Source organism: Chroicocephalus ridibundus, chromosome 7 (genome assembly GCF_963924245.1).
Source record: "Chroicocephalus ridibundus chromosome 7, bChrRid1.1, whole genome shotgun sequence".
Taxonomy (NCBI): Eukaryota; Metazoa; Chordata; class Aves; order Charadriiformes; family Laridae; genus Chroicocephalus; species Chroicocephalus ridibundus.
In genome coordinates this window covers 10806072-10833122 of record NC_086290.1, presented here as the reverse complement: position 1 = coordinate 10833122, position 27051 = coordinate 10806072, and the positions used below count along the sequence as shown (strand labels likewise).

General features: G+C 46.6%; 2 protein-coding genes across 2 annotated transcripts in view; one reads left to right on the top strand and one right to left on the bottom strand.

The window, feature by feature from the left end:
* Positions 1 to 20972, top strand: part of SCTR (secretin receptor) — a 24385-nt gene extending 3413 nt beyond the window's left edge. Inside the window, 12 exon segments of the mRNA XM_063341362.1 lie at positions 1123 to 1249; positions 5788 to 5898; positions 9836 to 9939; positions 10226 to 10323; positions 11279 to 11411; positions 12627 to 12780; positions 12872 to 12932; positions 13484 to 13553; positions 16333 to 16424; positions 16520 to 16658; positions 16857 to 16898; positions 17926 to 20972. Of these exon segments, the coding sequence (XP_063197432.1) occupies positions 1123 to 1249; positions 5788 to 5898; positions 9836 to 9939; positions 10226 to 10323; positions 11279 to 11411; positions 12627 to 12780; positions 12872 to 12932; positions 13484 to 13553; positions 16333 to 16424; positions 16520 to 16658; positions 16857 to 16898; positions 17926 to 18102 (1308 nt within the window). The 3' untranslated portion in view covers positions 18103 to 20972.
* On the bottom strand, positions 20973 to 27051 carry TMEM37 (transmembrane protein 37). The gene is made up of 2 exons (XM_063341363.1): positions 26923 to 27051; positions 20973 to 26029 (listed from the first exon to the last, which is right to left on the bottom strand). The coding sequence occupies exons 1-2, from the start codon at positions 26941 to 26943 to the stop codon at positions 25457 to 25459; spliced, it is 594 nt and encodes a 197-aa protein (XP_063197433.1). The 5' UTR covers positions 26944 to 27051; the 3' UTR covers positions 20973 to 25456.

Here is a 27051-nt window from a genome sequence, read left to right as displayed (position 1 = left end):
TGCTGGGTTAACTTTTCCTACACAAAGTACATTAAAAAATCTATCATCTGCTACTTTTCACGTAATACATCCTGATGACTTGCTTTTAATATTTCAAGTATATGTGTGTATATACATATGCATATATACATGTACATGTAAGTTCCGTAGTGTGAATTTATAAAGATTTTGGGGTTTGTTCTTGAGGGAATTATCTGCTTTGTTATAATGGGAATGTTCAGGTTTTGTTTGGGGTTTTTTTGTCAAAAATAATAGAAACTGATAAAATAATAGAAATGGTAAAAGTGCTTTTTTACTGCAAGACATAACAACTGGCACCTTGTCCTACAAATCATTTGCAATGACTTTTAACACATGCCACTTTAATGGTTGGTAGCTGTTTTGTACATACATTTTGGTCCGGCTACACGTAACATAAACTGCACATTTAATTGTTACATCAGGATTGAATTAAGAATAACGTTTCCACACTGCTTTGTGAGAAAGAGGGTGGGGCAAGACAGGAAGGTGAAAAAATCACCTTAGGACAAATTACTGTCTAGGTTCTCGCAAAAATCTGGGTGAGATTCTGCTTTCAGGTTGGCTCCTGCAGGTTCCAGCAGTGAAACAGGCTTAGATTGCCTACACCAGTGGACATATTTGGATCACTTGTGCCCAGGCAAATGAGCTGCCAGGTCTATGGTTTAACACTGCCAGGGGCGAGTAATTAATTCTCTGTTGCTCTAGGAGAGTCCATCAGTGCCCTGGATGTTTCTGCAGTCTTTTGGAAGAGCATCCTGCTCATGTACTTAATTTAGCAGAATAACACATTAATTTTTCTCAATAACAGTAATGTCAGCAAAAGGGAGACGGCAGAAACTCAGTCTGTGCTTGCCTGCTGCTACTATAAAAAAAGCAGACTTAATTAGGAAAAATTACTGTATTTCAAGGAAATTGAATGTATTTCAAGGAAATTGAATATATTTCAAGGAAATTGACTGTACTTCAAGGAAATATTGCCCACAATCAGTTGATAGGGTTAGGGTTACATAGGGAATATAGCATAAGAAGGGGAAATCCTGTTGAGGGAAATCCTGTAAGTTTTAAAAGGAAAAGTGACTCCACTGCTTTTAAAATTTGCAGATCAGAGCTGTCCCACCTGTCTGTGACCTCCTGAGTGTCCTGAAAAAGGAGGAAGAAAAATGTGCTGAGATTCTCTCGCTGGAGGCAAAGAACAGAACACCTGAAAATGAACTGCTCCCGAGCTCAGGTAAAGGCTGAACGAATAGGCAGGATTAAAAACTGCTCTTACATGAGCTGGGTGGCCTCAAAATCAGACAACCGCACATTCCTTCCTATAGGAGGCATGCATCTTCTATGCATCTCTCATTTAGGAGCAGAAAAACAGGTAAGAGCTGTTATAAGGCTCCGAGAGTTGGATTTTGCCCTTACTATGACAGCAAGAGTTGTAGGAGCCTTCTAACTCAGCTGCTCAACCCCAGTCCTCACAACTAGGTAGTGCATCAGCAACAAAATCTTGCAAATTGCAGAGGATTTGGAATTCTTCTCATCTTGGACACGGATATTTTTATAAAGTCAGCCCAGTAAGTGCAAATTTACTTAACTATATTTGCCTTCAAATCCAATCAATACCAGCAGCCAACATTTAAATCATGTGGCCTGAAGGTTCTTGTTGCTTCCTCCTTGCTCTAACTTACTGTCACATAACAGAGCTCTTGCATTTCAGAGATTTATCATCATATTAAGGAGTTTTTGGGCCTGGGGAGTTCTTGTGGTACTGAGTCCTCATCATGTAGACAGGTTTCCTTTCACAGCTGAGCAAGCGTATTCCTGTGCAAGGGATCTCAGAGAGATAACTGCAAGCAATTATTGAAGATTGCCTACGAACTGAGTATTAGTTCCTCCGCGCAGCAGCCAGGTCAGCATCTCACGGATTGCATTGGATGGAGGCAACAGATGTGACTATTTTTTGTGCATGACCAGCCATCACCACTAAGGATAGGTCTATGTCATTCACAGCATCTCGCAGTCTGAACTGTTTCCGGGTGACTTTTGTGGACCGTGACATGGCGAGGTCCTCATCAGTGTGGAAAGTGAAGGGGCTCCTGTGAGATGTGGTGTGTGCAGGGTGTCCTGGCCAGAGATAAGCTACTGTGTGTAGCAAGAGTTGAGGCTTTTTCTTAGTTTCAAAGCCTTCCTCTCTAGCAGAGAGTGTTGGAGACACAGAACTTTTTCCCTATGACCTGGCATAAGGGCAGAACTCAGAGGGAAGATCTATCGCCGGGTTTCTTATCATACCGAGCATTTTTCTCTGTCTTTGTTTTGTCCCTGTGAGCCTTGTAGACTGATGGGTGTGAGCACAGCTTCAGAGCATTATGCCTATGTAGCAGTGACAGGGTACCTTATGGCCGGTTGCCAGAGACTCCAGAATGCAGATCTGTCTCGTTGCATATAAGAAGTTTGATGATATAAATAAATCAGTATTGTTTGTTTCCTTCCCCGGTGCCCTTCACCAACGAGGAGGGTGGTTTGACAACCTATCTATTTTTTCTGCTTTGATCCTTTGACATGGGTCTAATGTCGAGCTCTGCATTTCCTCTGCACCGGAGCTCCAAAGATGCAAACAAGCTAAACTTCACAGGACTGTGCAGGTGTGGACCAGCACTAGCGTTAGCAGGCAAGACCATTTTACAGATGGTCTCGTTTTATCTCAGTCAAATAGTAGCTCCTCAGTAGAGACTTAATCTAGTTTTAAGTTGGGTCCAAGTCTTAAAAATTCCCCTGAGGCCTTTTGTTACTGGAAATTTTTAAACAGGGTAATTCTACCCTCTGTGCCACTCTCCCCAAATCTACAGAGAGAGAAGGTAAAAGTACAGGACTATGTTAAATCTTTGAGAAAGCATTTCCAATGGCTGTCAAAATTGCTCTTGTAACTCTGGCCAGTCAGATCAAACAAGGCATACTGCCGTGGGCTCAGGGCTACCCACGCAGCAGAAAGCCTTAAGCTGGAAGTGGCCAGAGTGACTAAGCCCCTCTCTGTCTCTGTAACTGTGCAAACACACCTCCTGGAAGCAAAACCCCAGAAAAATAAACAGGGGTAAGATATACATCTTTCCCCAAGTATTGGCTTCTGAAGAGAGAGACCAGAAATTTCTTTCTGCTGTTCTTTACTCAAGGAGGGTTTGTTACCTCAGTAAATTATGGAGTAATGCTTTTATTCTGGAAAATATTTGCTTGTATTCTGCAAACACCTCCAGCCTTTGATTATCTGTGTGTCTGAGATCCATGTGGGGAAAATCCCATAGAGGGACTTTAGTCTGAAGAATAGATAAACAAAGCTCTGGCTACCCAGTGCATGTCCCTGGTGGATCACGCAGGGAGAGAGAAATGCAGTTTTTCAGGGTGTAGGTCGCCCTGCATACCCCATCCCTCCTGCATCTTCCCCAGAAGCTTTGCCTGGTGCGGGCAAGCAGCGTCAAGTGGAATGGCACAATAAAAGGCAAAGCAAGGGACAAGCTTCCACAGTGCTGTCTCTGCTGCAATACTCACATCCCTGTGAAAATGGTACAAACACACAGGATTAGTTGCAAGTGAATCAGGCACAAAGTACCTGAGCAGTGTGTGTTTCTTATCCTGCTGCAGTATAAGGAAAAATGGACTCTGTATTTGACCTCTGCCCTTGTGATACCAGTAGCTTGGAGGAGGGAGAAGGGCTGTGCTCTGCCTCCACCCAGGAGGCTCTTTAGGTAAGTAGGGGTGGGTGGCACTGGCTTTACTCCCTGAGGGCTGGTGAGAAGCTCTCCCACCTCCTGCAGGAGGAACTGCTTGGCTGGGTTTTGTTTTCTCCTCCCAGGAGGAGACCATCCCAACAGGTTTTTCTGTGCACTGAGTCTGATCTGGGGGCTTTATGCCAGCGCTGTTGGGATGAAGGTTTGATAACCGAAATACTGCAAAACAGCTGGGCATAAATATCACCCAAGGTGATGTTTCATTTGCAATTAAACTATTGCTTTGAAGTAAATTGTTACCAAGTCATATAAACATTGGCACAAGGAGGACATCAGAGCTGAGGTGCCCTGGCTGTTGAAAACTCCAGGCAGTAGGACTGTTGTCCAGGAGGAAATCAATACATTTCTGGAAATTAAAATAGCTTTGTCGGGCTACTGGAGGCTGGCCTTATGAAGCACAAAGCATTTGAGGAGAACGCTCAGCACTTCCCTCAGCTTTCAGTAAGTGTGCAGGGCATTTGGCACATGCCAGGACCCACTAGGTGTAGGGTGGTCCTGGCATGCTCCAGTGGCCTCTTTTTCCCCCGTCATGTTACAAAACCCCCAGAGGAGATTTTGCTAAAACCAATGACAATGAGTGGAGGCAAAAGAGAACTAGCCCAAATGATTTCAGCCAGTGTCTGGAGAGGAGCAAAATAAGAAAGACAAGAATTATAGTTTCTCTGTGGCACAAGAGGCAAAAACTGTAGGTCTTCTCTATTAACACGCTGCGCCGCAGGCCAAAATTCATCCATGCCAGCTTCAAGCACCTAAGCAAGATGTCTAAGTTGAGATCACCATCACACTGTGTTCCACTGGCCATCGGCTCCCTGATGCATCTCTACCAGCTCCACCAGAAGGCAACGTAGCCAAGCTGAGGGTGCAGCTGGAAAAGCCTGCCTCAAACCATGACTGTAGGAGAGGACCACAACTAGGCCATCCTTAATAGAAGCAGCTCCTGTGCCTACCTGAGGGAAATGGGGTGAATCTGGACAGTGTCGGTCGGTCCCTGCAGCTGATGGAGGTCTCAGGTGGCAGAAGGTCCAGGGAGGGCAACGGACCCATGGGCTCGTGCCTGCAGAGACCCCAGCAGGACTCCAGGTTCAGTGGCTGCTCTGAGATGGGTCCTCCAACAGACACTCTCAGGGGCCTGGTCTTGGAAACAACAGTAGAGGCAGATTTTGCCAGAATATTGGTGTGTATCCATGTTTTGCCCTGGCCTGTAAATGTGATGACCTTCCCTCTACAATCGCAGGGACTGACGGAGCTTGGCAAAGTTTTTCTCTCCTGCAGCAGAAAAGCCATTGAGACCTGCAGCCAAGCCCAGCGAGTGGTCTGTTGGCGTTATTCACTCCAGAACAGCCTTGGTATAATGAAAGACATGAACAAGCAGAGGAGTATTTATGGTGATACAGGCATGACGCTGATACTGTTCCTCTCTGCCCTTCGCACAGTATCATTCTGAAGCTGTTTCAACTTCTAGTCAAGTTGTATCTTTTTCTGTTTACAAAAGGATTATGTAAGGAAAACATCAGGGTGACTCAAAGTGGAAGCTCTAGGAGGGCTGAAAAGTCAGCTAAAAAAATTCACATCTGGTTTCCTTCACCTTTGCAGGGCCATTCAATGTTACCAGAAGACAGATGGGTAGCCAAAGGCCTGATGGAAAGTTTACAAGGGCCCAAGTTTCTCTTTGTTTGGCTAGTAAAGACCAGTGGAGTCAAGGACCGGAACGGGACAGGTCTGGATCTTGCTCGGTCTGGTTTGAAGCAAGCAGGAACTGTTCTGTCCTATCCAGGTCTCGACAGGCCTCAGCAGGACTTGCTCTGTCTCATCCAGCTTGCTTTTCGGAGTACTGAGCATCTTTGTTCCCACAGCTGCCTTGGTCCTTGGGAGACATTGCATGGTGTTTCATTGCTTGGAGATGTTTCATAGTGTTTCATAGTGTTTCATTGTTGGGAGAAATTTCATGGTGTTTCGTCACTGGGAGATGCTGTATGGTGTTTTGTTGTTGCCCCCCCAGGCAGATGTGCTGGAATGTGGGATAATATGAGCTGCTGGCCTTCGTCTGACGTGGGACAGATTGTCAACGCTCACTGCCCTGAATTCTTCCAGATGTTGACTGGGAAAAAAGGTAACACTAAAAATATGCTTTTCTTGCCCAGGTGTTTTTTATAGTTATTTTATTTTTAAATGTGATATTTACAATGATGCCACTGTAAGGTCTGAATCTGAAGTGAAATTGTGTCCCTGCTTCTTTTAAAGGTGGATGGTTAGCAGCTCTGTTGCCAGCAGTAAGCAAAATGTGGGAAAGCTGGGAATTAAAGTAGCAAGATGTTTTAAGTGTTTATTTTCCTTAGCCAGGTGGAGAAAATGCAGAAAGTAAATGCTATCCTGAAAAGCTGTTTTTTAGCATGGTTTCTTAAGGAAAAGAGTTTTCTCCACTCAAGCTCTGTGTTCATGTATTTCTGACCATCTTTCCCCTTCTAATAACTCTTAGAGACAGTGGCTGATCTCAGCTCAACTTGACGGGGACAAAACTTCACAGAGTTACGTTCATTCAAGTTTTGGCAAAAGAGCCACCCAGGTAGGGGGGAAAGATCTCTTTTTTGCCTCCGTCAAGAGGAAATCTGCACCGGGGTTCATCCCTTGGCTGTGACAGGCTCCACAAAAGTGGCACAAATTCATGGGAACTCATGTTTCATGGCTCACCAAACAACTTACTCAAAAAGAGATGAGCTCAAGCAATGTTTGTGGTCCTTTCTCTGGGATTTGTAAGCTAGAAATGAAGGGAAATCTATTCCCAGTATACTACAGTAATCACGAGCCATTAAGTAGGAGTTGCTGCTTGCTTTCTGTTCAGTTACACTTTTCAGCATTGCCCAAGAAATGTGCTTACATTTCTCTTCAGTGAGTTAATGATTCAAATCAGAAGAGGATTTTGCATTTTTCAGTTATAGGACACAGATTAATGAGGTCCGGTACTTACAGAAAAGCAGACAGATTCATTTTATGGAGGGAGGAATGGGAGACAAAGTATTAGATTGTCTAATAAAGATTAGATAAGTCAGAGGAGAAGCACTTAGTGCTCTTTAAATAAAATCAGACATGAGACATTCAGATTAAAATAAATACTGTACTACTTTCTGTACACACAAACAGTAGCTGCCCATTGAATCTTATGATCTGGTTTAAAGACAAAGGATGAACTACACAAAGACACAGATCACTGAAGAAATCATCTGTCTGGCATGCGCTCACAAATCTTTAGCGTAATGATACTGTCCCTTAAATGCATTACATGAAATCCTGGCTGGTACAGCCACTAGAGGGAACTTCTCCCTGCCTCTGGCCTTCGTACCGGGGAGGAAAACAGGAATTTGTACATCCAAAGGTCATAATTACATCTCAAATGTGCACTGCATTATCTTCGAGATAGTCTAACAGCTTTAAACTTTAGTTGCCCTCCTTATCGAGAAGCTGAGAGCTGAACCACTTCTGATCAGCAAAAATCAGAGTGACGTTGTTCAAAACAGAAACCCAAGACACGGTCCATTGGCATTTGCGTCTTATTTTGGTCTCTGCATCTGGCATTTTGGGTCAAAGTCAGCAATAGTTTATTCACATTCTCATAGCCACATTCTTCTCTGATTTTATACCGCGGTTGGCTTGTGACTCATGTATTTAATTACTGCTACAGTCATTGTCTTGTTTGAAGGAATTTTGCAAAAGAAAAACAAAGATCTGTTTGCTTGAAAAAAAAAGCTAAAGTTTTCTCTCCTCACCACTTACAAAGCAGATGGGCAGCCACAAATGCCAAAGGCCCATACGTTAAGGGATGCAGACAGCTCTGAGCTCTGACCAAACCCTGGTCTCGGTGCTGTTGAGCTTTGTGCTGACATCTAGACTTGCATTTGCAGCCCAGACTGTCTGCCCCCTTCCCACATGACAGACCAAGGAAACAAAATAATTTGGGAACAAGTAATATAACTGAAGTTCACATCCAGACCTGCTCATTGTGTCTCAGGCAAGAAATGGGGAAAGGTGTGACAGCTGTGGGGATTCAGAGGCAGAGGAAAAGGCCACATAGGATAACCCCAGTTCCATGGCCATCCCTTTAGCCAGTGTTCCCCCTTGCATAGGCAACCCCAAGGCACCAGCAAACACCAAGCACTGATCGTTAGACAGACTGCAGACCCCGAGTCTGCTCCGAGCAGGGCATGCTGCAGTTTTCCCAGTGTGTGTGTCACCCATAAGCAAGTAGCATTGTTAAAGTTGTGCTCATGTCCATCAGTGTAAAATGCCCTGCATTATCTCCCATGATTCGCATATAACACAATTGCATGCACACACCAACACAGAAATTCACCTCTTCTTGTCTGATCTACTTTGACATCCTCAGGCAAAAACCAGTCACAGGCATGTTTCCATGCACAACACTCGGCTCTAAGTACGTGTCTTAATAATTGAAGCTGAAGTAGAGAATTTGCCACCATACCACTCCCTTGCTGAGTGCCAAGGCAGGTTGGGGAGAGCTGTTTCTCCCCTGTTGCTGCTGCGCTGCAGCAGTGTATAGAAAACGGGGTATATAAAAAGCACGCCTGGCCCTTCCAAAGACGCTACAGTGGAACAAGAGATTCATAAAAGCGTCAGAATAATAGTCTGATACTGACACACCCAGCGCTCTACCCACTTGGAGATCTCAGCATGTTGCTGCGCCTTGCAGTTTTACAGAGGTGAGTTCAAACCAAGTGCAGACATGCTGTCAGGTCACCAGAATTAGCCCAGAGGTAGCAGGAGCCCTGACTCTGTACTGACAGTCCCAGCAGGGCTCCGAAGAGCATAAACCAGTGCCAAGTACTGCTGCATATACATCTCCTTCCATTCCCTCAACACTGTGGGGACGTTTTGCAGGGACTGGATGCCTAGAGTCCCCGTGTCTAAATGTGTGGGCAAAAATAGACTTTTATGGTCGCTTCTAGCAAGGCTTCTACTAAGAAGGGCTGCTGATTTCAGGCCCTCTCTAAGTCCTTGCTAGTGTTGCCATTACTGCAGCAAAGCCAGGATTTTACTCCTCGTTTCTAAAGTGTGTCCCCTACCTGAGAGGTGAATGTGATTAGGACAGTGGGCAGCGGTTTTACTTCTTTTTAAAAGTTTCTCTTCAGCACATAACCTACATGCCCGGTAGGATCATTGTCTTCCAGTGAGATTGTAAGGTGTGTAGGGGAGGACTTGCCACTTCCACTTTAGGGCCAAACATGAATATGGACATGTTCAAACCTGTCCTATTCAACCACGTGCAACTTGCTGGTGATCCACCTCACTCAGCTTTAGGAGTGTAAATGTCAGAAGTCGGTCAGACAAGCTGCCCTCCGAGCACATCTGTCTGAAAATTAGATGAATTCTGCAAATGCCTCTTTTTCTCCACTGACTAGAAAGACAGCCAGTAGTGACACAGTTGGACTCAAGCATTTAGCTTTCAGATGTCTAACTTAAATCAGGGGAATCCCATTCTAGCCTTTAATTTGCAAGTAAGCAAGGAAATCAACAGTGTAAGATAAAGCCCAGACCTGGCTGTGGGGAAAAGCCTTTTAGTTTTCACTTCCATCTCACCAAAAATCTGTGACCATCTAAAATTTTTTCTTCTCCTCAGACCATGACAAACCACAGTAAGGAGGTGGGAACATTCAGGAAAGTATCAGGTTTGCATGGAGCATGAATTTGTGATTGAACAAGTCATGTGTTTGCTGATCTTGGAATACTGGCCAAGAAACACCAGATGTACCGAACAGTATTATTTATGTTGCAATTAATAAAAACACATCCATCATAGTCATCCCTGAGTTGGCAAACAATATTATGACCCACACAAATACACTGGGCAAGTATCAACAAAATTAGCTCAGCTGCATTTCACCTCCAGCTATGCAGAGTGCACTGCCTGGGGAAAATAGACTCTTCGCTCTTGGAGCAACTCTACCAGTTGGTGACTGACCCCCAAGAGGAACAAAGATACAATTCGAAATGATCACGTTTGATTCTCTCTTTTTTTTGTTGTTGTTACCACACAGGTTTTGTCTACCGAAACTGTACGAGTGAGGGTTGGTCAGACCCATATCCAAGACCTGATATCGCTTGTGGCTACAATGTCAATGACACGGCAAACGAGGCGAGAGTGAGTCCGAGTTCCTGTGACCACAGATCTGCTGCTTTGGGGCCCTGGGGGAGGGACACGTTAAGGAGAGACCGAATGATGTTGTGATTAATTCAAGTGGGATTATTCTTGTAGGTGTTTTTCAGCATAAATGCTTCCTCCAAATGATCAGAATGGATTGCTGAGGGTAAAGCCTTGGTAGCTGATTTTACAAGGAAATTTATTTGTTAAGTAGGAGGAGACTATTGATGTGGGCTGATTTCTACCAGACAGTCAAAGATAAAAATGTGAATATGTTTCCCTGCAGCGTTCGTATTTCATGACTCTGAAGACCATGTACACCATTGGATACTGCACCTCCCTCGTGACGCTGACGATAGCGTTAGTGGTCCTGGCCTGTTTCAGGTGAGGAGAAGCATCTCTGGTTTCTATTTGGCCAGGACTTCTGGTCATCTCAGCTGACAGAGTCTTCTGTTGGCTTTCAGGGAAAGTTAAAAATTAAAGTATTTCTGAAAACCTTCACAGAAAGCAGTGACAAAAATGATCTCTGAGTCTTGTCTCCCAGAAAATGTCAGGGCTGCTCCTCATACTGTGCTCTCCTGTCCTTTCCAAAATGTAGCTGGATGTATTTTGCAGACTGGTGTTTGCACCACCAAAGGACTTCAGTTTCCTTGGGCAGAGTGTATTTTCCTCTGCTGTTCTTTTCCCTGCTTGAGACTGTGGCTAAAACTTTGCTCTAAGGGCTGCTGCACTGACTGCTGGGAAGGTGTTTCAGGTTTACGGCAGTGATCTGACAGTCGGCTTATCTTCACGTGTCCTTATAACTTGGAATTTGTACTTTGCTGCTTATTCAGTGAAATGAATTTCCCTTACAGTATTAGGGAAGCACCTCCGGGCAGAAGGAACCCCAACTACTTTGCGAACTTGTCTTCAGGTTGCGCAGCCTCTGGATCCAGATTATGTGGACATTTAATACTGAAAACATCGCAGGCACAAAGTGCACTGTGCAGGCAAGCCAAATAAATCCACCCAGGTGTGGATAAACACCTTGGCTTCTTGTTACTCCAGAAAGGAGGGAGGGAGACTAGACCAAGCATATTGGCATAAAATCACAATTCTTCTGGCAATGTTCAGCTTGTTTTAGTGCTTAAGTGGAGCAGATATGACTTAAGCTTTTTAAGGTCTTCCCTAGGATATCCCTCTTGGGAAATGCATTAGTCTTCCTTTCACAGACAGAAAAACAGCATTCTTAATTTGTCAGTTTAGCATTAACAAGGATCGAAACCTGCTGTTTACAGCCACAAGCTAACTGCGTTGGCTAGGAATGTAACTTCACAGGATCTCTCTCTTTTTGTAACAGAAGACTTCGCTGTACAAGGAACTACATCCACATGCATCTCTTCACATCGTTCATTTTGCGAGCTTTGTCCAACTTCATCAAGGATGCTGTTTTGTTTTCCTCTGAAGACACAAATTACTGCGGGGCATACACGGTAACCCTCTGCCTTCCAGCTCGCTCCATGCCTCAGTTTCTCAGCAGGATCCTAGCAGTAGTTAGTGTGCAGGGAAGGAAATCTCTGTCCCAGCTTTCTATTCAGCATGTGGGGTTATAGGAGAAGAGAGGTATGCCTTGTCCCTTCTCTGTCACTTGATCCCTCATGTTGGTTGTTCCAGACTGAGATTTCCCTGTTTGGGAGTATTCTTTGTGGGTGAGGGAGGCATGAGGACAGAAAAGCAGCTCAGGCTGGAGCATACACGCAGAAACCCAGGTGCAGTTCCTCCTGGTTACAGATGCCCTTACAGATATTGGAGCAGAGGGCATCCAGGTCAGTCTGAAGTAGGTATCTCCATTCATCATCTCGATTGTTGACTAGATTGCCACAGAAGACACCAGGAGCCCAGCACATTGACCCAGAAATGCCTAAACATGTGTGTCTCGGGCTATGGACATGGGATACACCACCAGGGTGGAGATTCTTACATGGATTTTAGATCCTGGTAGATGGGGCTGGCAGGAAAAGTACGAGAACACATTAAATATTGCTGACATACTGCAGTGTGAGACCAGATAGTAAGATACGTGTTTGCACCCAGAGAGCCTGGAAAAGGGATCTCCCAAATTCTGAATTATTTTTTTCCTTTTTCTTTCTATTGCCAGCAAAAATCTTGAAAACTGCAGGGGTAGGAAGGATTGGGGGTGAGCACTGGAGATGGTGTTCGATGCTTTAAGCCAAAAGATAAGAATTAGGGAGGGACAAAACAAGGTCTTTTTTTGTTGTTGTTGTTTTATCCACCCAAATTTGCTGGATTTTTGTTGTTGCTGAAGAGGAACATTTTGAGCAAATTTTAACTTGTCTTTATCGACCCTTTTTCTTAGGACAAAAAAACTGACATTCATGTGCTTCTCTAAGGTGATATTAGTGCTCCTGATACTAATAAGGCAGTAATAGGGAAACTCCTCTAAGCGTGACAGTAACCCAAACCCATGTCTCCATGATACATTCAGTTCTTGCTAGTGAGGCAGTTGATTAATGAATTTACAAGTGCCAGCTGCGCTTTCTTGTCATGTGAATGCTTGTCTCAAGGCCACCCATTTAGTCCCCTAATTGCTATAAAATCTCTATTTGCCAAGATTTACTTACAGCTCTCTCTCTGTTAGAAGGTAGATACAAACCCAGGCAGAAGCTAATTATTCTCTCTTTCCTCAGGCTGGGTGTAAACTCACCATGGTCTTCTTTCAGTATTGCATCATGTCTAACTACAGCTGGCTCCTCGTGGAGGGACTGTACCTCCACACTCTCCTGGTTATTTCTTTCTTCTCAGAAAGGAAGTTCCTCTGGAGGTTCATCGCGCTTGGATGGGGTACTGGTTCTCCTTTCAGTAAGAATAACTGTGGGTTTGTTTTGCCTTTGGGGTGGACTTGTGGAGCAGTAACTGGCATTTCCAATTGCAGGTGCCCCAACTGTATTTGTGGCTGCATGGGCGACTGCTAGGCAGCTCCATGAAAATATTGGGTAAGTTTTGTGGATGGAGGGAAGGTGGCACACTGGGGGAAGCACACGGACCCCGCGCAGGCTGCTCCACTGGCTTCTGCTCATTCCTAACCTTTGGCAGCCAAGCAAACCAACCACCACCCTGCTGTGGTGCAAGCCTGGATCCTAGCATGGGCAGGAGTACAGATCCAGCTGAGTGCCCCGAGAAAGAGCCTCAAATATCATTCAAGCATTTTCAAGGTTTCAAGGGTAGGAGGTAGTCTTCAAGTATTAATTCAGCCCATGATATTTTCAGTATATGCATTTGACTTTCTGATCCATGAAACTTTGTTCCTTTCTCTTCTCCCTTTCAAACTTTTGAACAGTGGTTCTACTGTAAGGGCAGGACATACTTTTGTCCCGTGCAGGTGGAAGGTTTTCTGTCAGAAATGTTGTACAGCTAAGTGAGAACAGGAAATTAATTTCATAGAAGAAGGGAATAGGGGCTATCTGAAGTGCAAAACAGACTAAACCTCTTTGAAAAGGCACCAGTGTTTTCATAACTGACTGCACCTTCTCTTCTATTTTTACAGGTGTTGGGACATTAACACTGATGCCAATACCTGGTGGATCATTAGAGGCCCTGTAGTTTTGTCTATTTTTGTAAGTCTTTTCTGGGACAAGCAGATTCAAAATGTATTTTCAAATATTGTGAAGTCAGAGATCATCTACTCAACGTGCTTTAGAAGTGTGTTAATGAACTGATGTTAGACACGTGCCTGAACTGGTGTGACACATGAAGTACTGCTTAAGCAACTTCTGCTCAGCAGGATTTAGTCAGTAACTAATGCCCTGAAGCTAAGTTCACAAGGAAAGCTAGAGTGTCCTCCCAAGAAGCAAGAGCCTGAAGAAGATCAGGTTTCCACATCCTGTTGATTTCATATGAACTTGGCTGGCTTGTGGTAGCTTGTTTTGGACTGTTTCAAGGAGGGCTCTGGAGGAGAACCGAAGTGGCTGTATGTTTCAGTACAATCGCCTTTGTGTCTCCTGGTCAATGCCCCTCTCAGCAAAGCCAAAAACAACTTGCCTTACATGACCATTAGCTTTTGTTTTCAGCGATGAAAGCAGCTCACAGGCTGCATGCATTATATGTTAGTGGACTGCAATTATGCTATTGTGGCATTTCTCACTGAAATAAGGCATAGGCACTGAAACAGTGTGAACCTGCCCAGTACAAGGCAGTAGCGATGTCAAGAACAGTTTGGTACATATAATACTCATCACCCATAGTTTGAGCGGTTGTTGAGCCTTAGGTACCGAGGGGCTGGAGCTTCTTCTTGGAGATAGTGGTTCTGCCCGAGGGAGATGCTCTGGGGCAGACCACTCTGCAACAATCTATCTGAAGCCCTAGTACAGAAACACGTGAACTGCTAGTTACTCTCAAGGAACCCACTGACACTCCAAATGAGAACCCGAGAGTTGGTTGAGGTTTTTGTGTTGCCAGTAGGAGCCATTATGTTTGCAAAACCCAAACTGCAACACTTGCATGCTGTCTTGGAAACCCAAGCAGCAGAGATGGTGGGTTAAAGTTCTGCTCCTATTTTCCACTGAGCAGTTCTTTACTCCCACAAGACAAGCAGAAGACCACACAAACAATTCAGGATCAACTTAACGAGGCCACAGCATTTATTTTTCTTCATGAAACAACCCTTATGCTCCAGAAGCCACTCAGCAATATTTAAATGTCAACAAGGCCCAGGCATTCTGCAAGGCAAAAAGCACAATCTTAATTTATCTTTTGACGGCCACCACCGGCTACCCCCTTCCAAGTTTCCTCAAAATCCTGATCGCATCTAGCTTAGCCACTTAAGGCAGGAGCCGCCTACATGCCTCTGCCTCTTTAACCTAAAAGAGGCTTTTCTCAAGCCCATAGCCACAGACAAACAAACAGCCCGTCCTTCAGAACTCAGATCTAATCTCTTTATTCCTCACGGGCGCACAGTCCTTAGCCGTTCAAAGGGTAGAAAATCAACACCGATAAACTCCTTTATGCTCCCAGGCTCACACTCATTGCCGTGCTGCCCGCGGGCGATCCCTCCCAGCAGGAATCCCCCCTCCCTTCCCCACTACCCCGGTAGTTTTCATCAGCAAAAAGTCCTGCTCAGCCTACACAGCTCACGCCTGGCCTAGTGGGTTAAAAAAACCAGAATCCCCAGCCTGAACCTCTTTTTTCCCCACCAACATCCCCCAAATATTTCAGTCTTCCCTTCACGTTCCCCACCCTTAGCTCCTCACAACTTTTCCTCACCCCTCCCCAGCTCCCCAAACTTCCAGCCCTCTCCAGACACCCTCAGCAGCCCAGACAACGCAGCCACAGTTGCTCCCTCTTCATCCAATAATTTAGGGAACCTGGGGACGTCCTGTGTCTGTTCCATTTACAGCACACCCGCCTCTCTTAGGGGAACCCACCACCTCAGAGCCATGCTCCAGCGCCCACAGGCACACGCAAGCCACCGTGGAGAAGATGCACCTCTGCGATGGTGTTTTCCAGACATCAGGGAGAGTTAAAGGCCTGCCACGGTGCAGGGTGTTGCAAAAGGGCTGTGGGTGCACGTTGGTGGGCTGTGCAGGTGCAGGAGGAGAGCAGGGCGATGTCGGGAGCCCCGATGCAAAGGGCAGATAAAACCGAAGGTCGCTACACGCTGGCAGTGGGAAAGAGGCACACTCAGGCTCTGGCTCCCCTGCGACTCCTGCTCTTTGCCTGAGGGTCAAATGAGCAGAAACAGCTATTGCTTCACCTTCGCCCAAACTGAGCAGCAGATCAGCATTTTTATCTGACATCCACCCTTGGAGAGGGGGGCAAAAGGAAAACTTCAGCATTGACTCTCTCCTATCCCTACTTTTATCTGCTTTGCCTCCATCACCCCAAACCATGCTGTGTCTTTCGGCAGGGAACAAACAGCATTTGCAGTCCCTGTTAGTAAGCAGTAGCTCCAGTGCTGCCTGTTTGCTGGCATCCAAAGCGGGGCCAGACTGCGCAGAGGCTGTCTGAACCCCACAGCCACACGGGAGCCTACTGATGTACTTGATCTCCCTGCCCTTTGGTGATTTGCCCAGATAATAAACCCTGATTGTTCCCAAAACTAAAGCTGCAGCGAACTGGTGGGGAAAGCAGGCAGCACCCATGCCCAGGGTGGCCAGGCAGGCTGGAGAGACAGGGATGGGGACTGGGATGGGAACAGGGACACAGTCAGGCCAGCCCCAGCCCCTCTATTCTGCCTGCTCAATCGAAACACCCCAAACTGGTTCTGTTGATACATGGCAGTTACATAAGCGGTGACTGGGCATTTGGTTTTGTTGCCTTTTTTCCTATTTCTTTTTCACATCCTTCTTTTTGTTTGTTTTTGTTGTTGTTGTTGTTGTTTTTGGTTTTTTTCTTCAGGTTAATTTCATTCTTTTTGTTAACATTTTGAGAATCTTGATGAGGAAGCTCAGGTCACCTGAAAGACGGAGCAGTGATTTCAACCAATACAAGTAGGTCCCTTAAGTCACGACTTTATGCCACATGAGCCCACCCGAGCCCCTCTTGCTCCTTCTACATTGGCTTTCCCCTCTGTTTTCATTCTCAGGAGACTTGCAAAATCAACGCTCCTCCTCATCCCTCTCTTTGGGGTCCACTACATCATCTTCGCTTTTTTCCCTGAAGACACTAGCAGTGGCACAATGGAAATTCAGCTGTTTTTTGAATTAGCTCTTGGATCATTCCAGGTAATATTTGACGAGCTATTATTTCTTTAAAATAAGAAAAGAAAAAAAAAAAAAAGAGGCAGAACACATAACTCTGCAACAGAGCAGAGTCCCAATGGCAAAACCAAGCTGTCTGATTTCCCTTGGGATGCCTCATCCCCATTCAGAAGCTGAAACTGCAAGTTCTAATTTTGTGACCATGGTTCTTTTATCTTTTAGGGCTTTGTCGTGGCTGTACTTTATTGTTTTCTTAATGGTGAGGTGAGTTTTGTGTAGATAACATTTTCTTTTATTGCTCAAGCATGCCTCATTAATCAGTAGGATACGTTCTCCAACGAATCACACGTTTTATCTGAGAGTTTTCTTCCCAGCTACCTAACGTCACTCGTGAAATACCTCCTAGACCTGGCAAGCCTAAGTAATTGTATGCCAAATGCAAACTTCACCTCTCAACTATTGCAGCCCTTTCATAAATCAGATAGAATTATTACTGTCTGGGAACACAGGGTGGGAGTACCATCCTGCACACAGTTGCACTGACAATCAACTGCTTCTAACGCATGGTGCTACTATTGGTCATCCCGTTGGCGTTTTCTTTGCTTGATCCTTGGGAGGGAATTTATTAAAAGCTGTATCTAGTCCAAGTTTATTTGGACTCTCTTAAGGTAAAGCTTTTGGAAGAGGGACCGTTTCCTTTGTAGTTGTATGGTAACTCCCAGGCTCCTGGGCTAGAAATTGCTCTCCAAAATGCTGCTGCTGGTAGAGGTGGGGGGAAGCGTTATCCAAACCTGGGAGATCCTGAGGTTATTAGAAGGGAAAAAGCGCAACGCATTAGTGCCTAAGGTGGAAGAAAAGGTCATTTTGAAATGGAAGAGGGGTTTGAAATACTTCGACTGATCCTTTAACAGTGTTCAGAAAAAGTTGTTTTGAAAAGAAAATCTGCATTTTTTTACTTTAGAGTGCCAAAATGTCCCCTTTTTATAATTAAAATAAAAATCTTGGAAAAACCTAAACCAAACACTTAATTAAGGCCAGCTAGACTCTGTGAACAGCTTCACTTGCAATTAAACAGAAAAACGGGTTAACAGAAAATGGTGTGGCTGCAACAGTATCACCAGAAGTGACAAGAAACAGGCCCTACCCTAACCCCTTAAACTGGGGGTTAAATAAATAAATCCAAACCTTGGCAAAGGTAGCCCACTCTCCTTTTCCTGTTATACTGCCCTCCGCAATGCAGGGCTCCAAGATAAACTAGCTGAACTAAGTCTTTTGTGACCTTTCTACCTAGGTTCAGCTGGAAGTTCAGAGAAAATGGAGGCAGTGGCATTTAAACAAACACTTGCGTCAGCATCTCAGCACCTCAGCGAGTAACGGAGGAAGTGGCTTAACTCAAGAGATGCAGATGGTGAGGTCGAGCCCACCAGAGCACAGGAGAGCAACTCTCCAAAGATCAAGCGTGCTTTAACACTGTATGCTTGGAGGATACCTCCATGCTCAGATACACATGGTTAAGTCCCATGGACCGTGCTGGGAGTCTTGTGTATGTATCCAAAAGCAGGACTTGGCTGTAGATCAACGGTTCTTGAAGCACATCTGTTCATTTATATCCTGCGCAGCACCAGAGTTATTTTGCAAGGCAAAACGGGCCAAAACATTATGTCCTTCCTTGGGTTTCTGGCCACAGTCATTTATGTTTCTTTCCACACCAATATTTTTCAGCTGCTATTTCTACCTTAAAGGTGACCTTTCATTTTCCATGTGGTTCTCCAACATGTTTCAGGATAAGCCAGGCTGGTGAGTTTTAGATGTTCTCTATTTCTTCTGCTGTTGAAGCTGGGAGGACGTTCAACTTTGTACGATGAAGGTTCTGTGCCATCTTTTAACACAGGCCATGGGCTTGAAATGCAAAATTAATTCACCGCTAAAATTTACCAAGACTCAAAGTCTTTCTATTGTGGTGATGGACACTGGACACTAAGAACATAAAGCACAGCTGAGCTCCTGTTTCCTCTCTGACTGCATATCCATTGCTCAGGTATGCGCCAGTGGCAGGTTCAGACAGTTTTCTTCCTTTGCCTCTTCTGACAATGGAGACCTCAGAACTAACAGTGGTACAATTCAGATCTTTGTATCTTTTTGAAATAGTAAAAAAACTATTACAGCATATTCCAAGGGTGTCCAAGAAAACTTTAGTAAGATGGCTCTTTCCTATTATGTCTGTAGCTCTGAGACTTGTCCAGTTACTCTTTGAAGGGAAGCAATGAAAGCCCTTGAGACATTTAAAACTCAATTGAACTGGACCATACAAGGTATCTTGTGAAAAACACCACCATAGCATCTGGCAAAAATCTCTTTAGAGTCTACAATCCCACAGCGTGCTGAAATCTACAAGACCGTGCATTGTAATACACTGTCACAAGGTATCTGAGCTTCTATTGCAGCTTTATGTTCTTAAGGATCAAATTGTTAAGCAAGTTTCCCTGGTTTGACCGGGAAAGGGATAAAACAATTCATCCAACAAATGCAATCAAGCCTCCTACTTGATTTTGTATCTGCATTTCCCCAGTTGGGGCAATTCTTGCCTGGTTTTCTTCAAGGGCAAAGATGACTGAGCAGAAAGCAAGTGGCTTTTATCACACTTCTCTCTCCCTCCTCCCGGATCACTTACAAGACATTGGCAAAACATGCATGGTATGTCAAATGCTGACCAAGTGACATTCCCCAACACTCTGCCAAAACTGCTCTAAGGAGCTTTTATTCACACCAAACCATCATGGTAGACCTCTGCCACTTTACCAGAAGGCAAACATGCAGAGAAATTCAAAGGATGCTTTCAAAGTTAAATCACCTGTGCAGAAGCAGATTTTTAAGTGCTATTAGCACTGTTTCAAAACCCGAGATTCAGGAAAAATGTCTGTTTTTCTCTGCTGGTGCTGCCAGTTAGATGGCACAGCCTGTGTCCTCCCTGGTGAAGCAGGCATTGTGGGTAGCAGCACCACTGACGGCAGCCAGGCCAGGAAGGGCACCTTGGCAGGAGGGAGGGTTTTGCATTCGCTCTGGCCTCCCTTGCCCAGTTTGCTTTGCCTGCTGATGCAGGTCACCCAGCAGCAGGAGAGCTGAACGTCTTTAAAACCAGGGGAAAAAAAAATAAAAATCAAATATAAAGCAGTCAACTGGCAAGCCGTTCCAGGAATTTATTTTAAACTTACATTTTTTGGAAATAGCAAGTTTTTGAGTCGACTTTGTCCTTTGAAACTCAGCCAAAGCAAGTAGAAGGAACAGCAGAAAAGCAGGATCAGTCCCGTGACTGAGAGAGAAGTGAAAGTCCCTCCATGCGTGTTTGGGTGAAAGACCTCACTTCTTGCTGACTTACCCATGCCAAGCAGAGCCTCCAAACTTCTTGGGGGTTCATTCTGTCCCGGCGCATTTAGCAAGCCAGATACTTCCGAAAAGATACAACCATTAGGCTAATTTTCTCTCTAGACTGCAAATAAGACCAAGAAGAATGGAACAACTTGTATGTTCCCTGTCTGAGAATTAAACATCTATCAGTCAAGCCAAAGCAGCTGTTTGTTTTAAATGCAAGTGCTTTCTTCCGGCATAAATAAATAAATAGAGATTCAGAGATACAATAACATGTAATTAATTAGATCTGATGCAATTATCGGGCCTCCCACAAGCCAGTGCGAGAGCTCAGCCCTGCAGTACGTTGTTAGGACCAGCCCTGATGGCACAAGGTTGGGTGGAGCCCAGACTGAGCATGAGACTTACTTGTACAGCGAGTCCTGGTGAAGCAGGGACAAACCACATGCTCCTGAACAAAATGCTGCTGCTTTCTATATTTAAAAAAAGAGTTCTAGCATAAGTAATTGTTTTACATGGCCATTTTGGTTTTATTTGACTTGCCTGAAATAACAAAAAAAAAAAAAAGGAAGTATTTCCAGATTCTGTATTACATGTTTGCTTCAGGCATCAAGTGCTGGTCTGGTTTGTATGAAGAGCTGTGGCTCCATAAAAGCCCTCAGATGTCAGGTGGCATTTGGAGTCCTCGTTTTTTTGGGAAGAACAAGTCCACTGGTGCAGGTGCCAGAAGCAGATGGCCCCAGGCATTAGGATGCTGTGACCTGGACGTAGAATGCTGCTGCCAAGCACCACCATAGTGGGATGGGTTCTCACCTCGCCCAGCTTCTGCGGAGGTGGTACAAAAGCACCTTTCCCTGCGGGGGATCTCTCTTGATTAACTGTACTGACAAATACTGAAGAAAAGAGCTACTTAGCTCCAGGAACACTGACGAATTTATAAGCAGAGGAAGAGGGAAGTGAATCTCGGCGAGCAATGCAAAAAGGGAGAGATTAACTGGTAATGCAGACTCCGGTGTCAGTGGCCTGGAACTACTAACACGGGCTGAACAAACTCCATATTCAGGTTTCACCGACTTCCCTTTCTCTACACTTGCTCCTCGGTATTCCATGTGAAGCAGGCATTTGTTATCAGTAAATAGGATTTAAGCACTATCTTTCACACAAGTAGTTATCATTGTTCTGGGACACCGGTGACAGCCTCTGGCTATTCACTCCAGGTCCCCAGAGAAGCCAGTTGCAGCTCTGCAAGCCAGCAGCGTAGGCAGCAGCTCCAGCAGCCTGAAGATCAGCGGTCTACCAACTAAAACTGAATTTAAAAGGAAATGATTAATAGTCTTCTCTCCCCCAACACAGCAACAAGGAAGTTCCCAGCAAAACGTCAGAGGCAAAAAGCAGTATTGTTGTGCTGTGAATAATTACATTGTGCAACGCCTCACTGGGCATCGGGGGAGCTGAATTCAACTGTTTGAGAAGGGGGTGGTGCCAATTCAGAGGCGTTGGAGCCATGTGAAGGTGAGAGGGCCCAGGAATCCAGCCAACACCCTTTCCAGGACACCCCCCGGGGGGCACACTTGTCTTTCCCTCAAAAAGAAGGCCCTTACTGACGTGGAAGGTTTAGAAGGGTCATTACCTGCTCACCATAGCCCCAGCAGAGGGAAAGAGAAGGCAGGTGAGGGCAGTCATCTTCTGTAATCACCCTCCCCTGACTCACAAAACTAAGCGATGCTCAACCCCCAAACCAGCTGTCCCTCCAAGCACAGCTGATGAAGGTACTGTAGACTTAAAATCAAAATACCATTAACAGTCCAGGATAACTCCTTAGTTAACATGCCCTGTGCCATTATTTACGTATTATTATCCGCAAGCAATGGTTTGTGCACAAGTTTCCAATTAAAATTAGTAACTGAGCAAGTCTAAACAGCTCATTAACAAGAGGTGATGTTCATTACACAGCTTTTAAGAGATATTAAACCATCTGAGACAGGTCAATGACCTCTCCCATCAGAAAGAGAACACCAGGTGCTAATTAACTTACTTGAGATTACATAAACTAATTCAGTGGTGAAGCTGGAAATCTGCTTTCCTGACATTTAACTAAACCTTTTATTACTGGGAGCTCAAGGGAAAAACCTGTATAAATACATTCGTAGTCAGATACCACTTCTGCAGGCCAAACAAGCAAAGCTGGGGAAAAGAGCAAGGATGCTTCAGACACAGGGTGCGGTGTGGGAAAAGGGAGGTGAAGGACACAGGAAAGAGCTCTTTAGCTGGTAAACAGAGCACATGCAACAGCAGGAAATCATTAAGAGCCAACAAGGTTATCTCTAATTCCCACGAAGCAGCACAGCTGACTGCCCCTCTTGTTTTGTAAGACAAGAAAGCGGTGCTGGCTGCTTGGATTGGTGTGGACAAGGAAGGGAAAGGAGAGGGGAGTGTGCAGCAGCCTCGGCTCCCTTGGTGTGGAGCTCGGCAAAGCGCCAAGCAGTCATTTCTTCATCGGTCTAGCTGGGTAAACACACAGAATTGGTGCCTGGGAGATTACATAAACCCCACTCATCCCCTTAAATCTGCACCCCACCATCTAAATATAAGAAGAGAGAATTACAGTTATTTTTTTTTTTTTTCAAGGAGATTTATTTAACAAACTTCAGGAATGTCACTTGACACTTCCACAGGCTTCAGAAAATGAAGTTACCCATTGCTGCACAGGTTGCTGTGTATAAGGATGTCTCCAAGACAATCAATCAACCCTGTTTTGTACTGTTTAGCCATCAAAACGCATCTTCTCCCAGCATTAGTAAGTCAAGCAGTAGTATACAAAGTCAGTTGGAAAAAAGTTATTGTATTTTCCCTAGAGGATTCCCTACCCCCAACAAAAGGCCTCTTCTTCAGCTAGCAGAGGGCATCCTAAAATCATTCACAATCGCACCAAGTCTTGGGTGAACTCAATGGCTAATTGTCCACTGGCTCTCTCTAACCCGAGTGGGAGGCACCGGCCTGGGACTCGGTCTGGCTACGGCTGCATCCCCTGGGGAAGGGGCTGGGGGCATGGCCTCCCACTAGCACAAAGGGGAGTACATGCAGAATTGACTTCCAGTTTTGGATGTCACCAAGAAGGCACTCTGAAGTTACATCCATGTTTCTAGACAAGCCACGGACACCCTTGACCTCGTGTAGGGGAACCGTCCTGCCCGGCACAGGCACCCCTTGGCACCACAACTGATTTATCAGTTAGTTAAGGCACTCTAGCATCTGGTAACACCAAAGTGCTACAGTTTGGGACCGGACCTTGCAGAATCTCCCTGGGATAAGCGGCTCTGCTAAAGCCAACGGCACTGTTCACACAACAATCTGCAAGTTCAGCCCACTAGCATGTCTTCCAACAGTGCAATTCAGCAAATCAAAAGCACCTTCACAAAGAGACACACAATCACACTGCAGTTTTCCAGAGGCAGTTTAAGGGCACAAGTCCTTGTCCTTGAGAGAGAGTCAATAAGCCCTGACAGAGCCCCGACCATTGCAAGAGCTTCAGGGGTTGGCTGGGTAGCACAGGTCCGTGCGTTATCTCACCAGAAATCGGGCAGACTCACATGCAAAAAAAAAAAAAAAAAAAGCACAACTGGCATTGTCCAGAGCAAGCCTGGTCTGAAACTGCATTGCGAAACAGGCTTAAGAGCATTTTCTTAAAAAGTTGTGGAAATCAGGAGAAGGAATAGAGACTGTCATGGAGTCAAACAAGTCCACAGGAGCACATTCAGCAAGTGTTCATTCGGCTCAGGCAGGACTTATGACTCGTGGCTTTCCAACACAAAGCTGTTTACTCGTGGCTTGCCTACACAGCCTTCTCGGCCTTTGTGCTACTTTGTGCTGCTTTTGTTTCAGGTGAAAAATTATGTCAAACTCACTGCACTGGAAGGGAAAGCCTTGCTCAACACCTATCAGGCAAGCTACAGAGATGAAACGTGTAGAAACATTAGTCCTAAAACAAAAATACAAGCAGTTTTACCATCTGATACAAAACAAACATTAAAACGGAGACCCTGAAATACTCTGATGACACTTTTATCTGTGGGCAACAGAGTACTGTATGTTGGACAGGGAGGACACACGTGCAGCAACCCAACGTCTGAGGTCTCCTGCTGAGGTCTTCTCCCCTTTTACATCAGACAGCATAGGGAACTTCAAAGCTGCAGCAATTGTAGCAGCCTTGACTCAAGCACTGGCAGAAGACCAGCCTTAATATAATTTGGCCAAGTCTCTTTGGACTTCCATCAGCTGTGACAGATTAGAGATGTCCCTATCAGCCCCTTATGAGGCAATCATGAGCTTCTCCTCCCAGGCCCACTGCTAATCAGGGGATGAAAATGACTTTGGTCAGGAGGATCTAGAGCTTCCTCCTCCCAGAAGAAATGCTACAGGAGACTCTCAGCTACAGGATGAGATTTCCCATTGCCTCAGTGGGAAACCTTCACAACCAAAACACACCCCAGAAGGTGCAGTGGTCTCAGCATGGCCTGCCCAGCCACAACACCCACCTAAAGCCCCTGCAGAGCTTGTCCCTCTTGCCCAGAGGGACAAAAAAGAAACTAGGAAGAGCAATGCCCCGTTACAGAGAACTTTGCAAGGGCTGCGAGGGAGCCAGTTTGGGCGGCCAATTGGCATGTGTCCTGCAGGGGCAGCAGAGGAGTGGTGACAGCAGGGAGAAGCTGCGAGCACAGGAAAATGTACTGCTGCCCAAGGAAGGCATCGGAACCCTTCCCCGTACACCTGCATCACCCAAAACCTGTCCTTGTCCCCAAGACAGCTACATCTCCCTGCACCTTTCTCAGAGGTGTCCCACAAAAACTCACAAAGGGAAGGACAGATACAGGGAACGTGCCAGCAGGAAACAAAATGGGTGACTAGATCAAGATCTGTGTGCCTTCTCTTTTGAAAGGGAAATGGAAGAGTGAGAGCCAGTGAAGGTTTTCAATACTCCAAGCCAGTGAGCATGGCCAGGCACAAATCATCTGTCCCTGAGACAGAGCAAAGCCAAGAGACACACCAAAGGTATGTTACACTCTTCACAAGCTCCAGAGTATGGGGGAAAGCACAGCAACACCAAACCCACAGCAGTACAGGCTTTGTGTAAGCCTCAAAACTGAGTCCACGTGTGTAGATCACAGTCTGCCACCCCTCTGCATGTTCAACAGGATGCCCTCTTCTTTAATCCACTCCTCCAGAAAACCGCATTTCAGCAGCGGCCAGTCTCAGTCTCTGCTTTGCTCGTGTTATGCAGCCCTGCACGCTGACCAGTGGGTGGGTACGTCTTCTACAGGCATCAAGACTGACTCACGCTTCCCCTCCTTGCACACAATTTAAGACACGGTGTCCTTTTCAAACTTCATTAGGCTCCCTTTTTGTCCAGTCCAATTGGCAAAGCTGATTACACAAAGGCAGAGGTACACCCTTTGCGCCTAGATTTTGCCTACCCTGTTCCTAGGGTGCGTGAGGCTGTTGATGTGAAGTCCGCTGATCCCGTTAAGGAAGAAGAGAAAGGCAGCGATGAACTCGCACCAGTACGTCAGCGTGAAGCCCGTGAAGGTGAGGTGATCCTTCACGAGGACGGAGAAGCTCAGAACCCCAGTGGCCGACAGCAAAAAAGAGCCCAGGATGAGAACGGAGCCCATCGACCACTTCCGCCTCGCGTTGGCATCCTCACAAACTTGGGACACCATCAAGAGCTCCAGGCCAAATATGGCAACCACAACGGCAAAGGACACCATGCTTCTGATGGGAATCACCCCCACGCTCAGCCCCTCCACCTTGGCCAGGCTGAAGTCAGTGACACACTTCAGGACGCTGCCGTTGCTAACGGTGCAGAAGTGCCACAGTCCAAAGAGCTGCCCCCTCGCGAAGAGCCAGCGGCCATCGCAGACGGAGATGGATGACAAGACCACTGCTATGGCCACGCACAAGATGATCAGGCTCCTGATGAGTGTCTCAAAGAAGGATTTCTGCGGTCTCCGGTGCGCCAGCAGCCTCTGCGCCTTAAAGAATAGTGGGGGGGAAGCAAAAACCCTGAGTTAACAGCACTAGTTAAGGGTGAAATGAAACCAGAAGGACAAAGCAGTGGGACTTCAGCGTTTGAAGCTATTTGCTTGTGCCCATCAAATCCCTTCTCGCTGGGGAAGGCAACGCAGTTACAGGCTGTACCCAGGAGAAAGGAAGGGTGGGTGAAGCTCTCCCGGTTCTCCGGCCGCACGAACAATGCTCCCACGTCAGGGCCCGGGTTGGGGAGCACAAAGGCCCCGGGCTGCGCCGGATCCCTGCCCCGCGGCACAGCCTCCTGCTCTGGCAGGGCTGGAGGAAACCGCCGGCCCCTGGGAGGATGGAGCCGACGGCTGGGATGGAGGAGGCGGCAGAAGCTGGCGGGGGACACAGGCGGACGGACACCCAATTACCAGCACAGCCCTCCTTCCCCCCCATCTCTCCCGCGCTGCTGCCGGCCGGGCTCTCCTCCTCTTGCCGGCAGCAGCACCGGTCCGGACCGGGCTCCTCACCCCAGACCCGGCTCGGCTCCCCCGGGGCTGGGGGGTGTCTCCGGCTGCAGCCCCCGCGGGCAGCACACACGCCCTCCTCACCAAAACCCTCCGAGACGGCCCGAAATTTAATTAAAAGACAAGCCAAGCACCCCACAGCCCGCTCTAGCTGCGGTGGCCCCGCCGGTGGGGACGGGAGAGCCACGGAGCCGGGGGACCTGCTGCCGGTCCGGGGAGGGGGGGGTCTCCGGCCGGCTGCACCCCGCAGCTCCGGGGAGGGTCCCTCGGGGCGACCCCGTCCGTGCAGGAACAAACCGAATCATCAGCCCTACGGCGGGGCGAGGGGCGGCCCCGCTGCCTCTCCCCGCTGCGTCCCCCGGCAGGGCCGGTGGGCGACGTACCTGCGCCCCGATGGCGGTCATGCTGCCGGCGGCGCCGAGAGACGGGCGGGCGAGCGGGCTCCGGCGGCGGCTCTTTATAAGGCCGGAGGGCGGCGAGCAGCCCGCCCGCCCGCCCGCCACGCCCGCGGG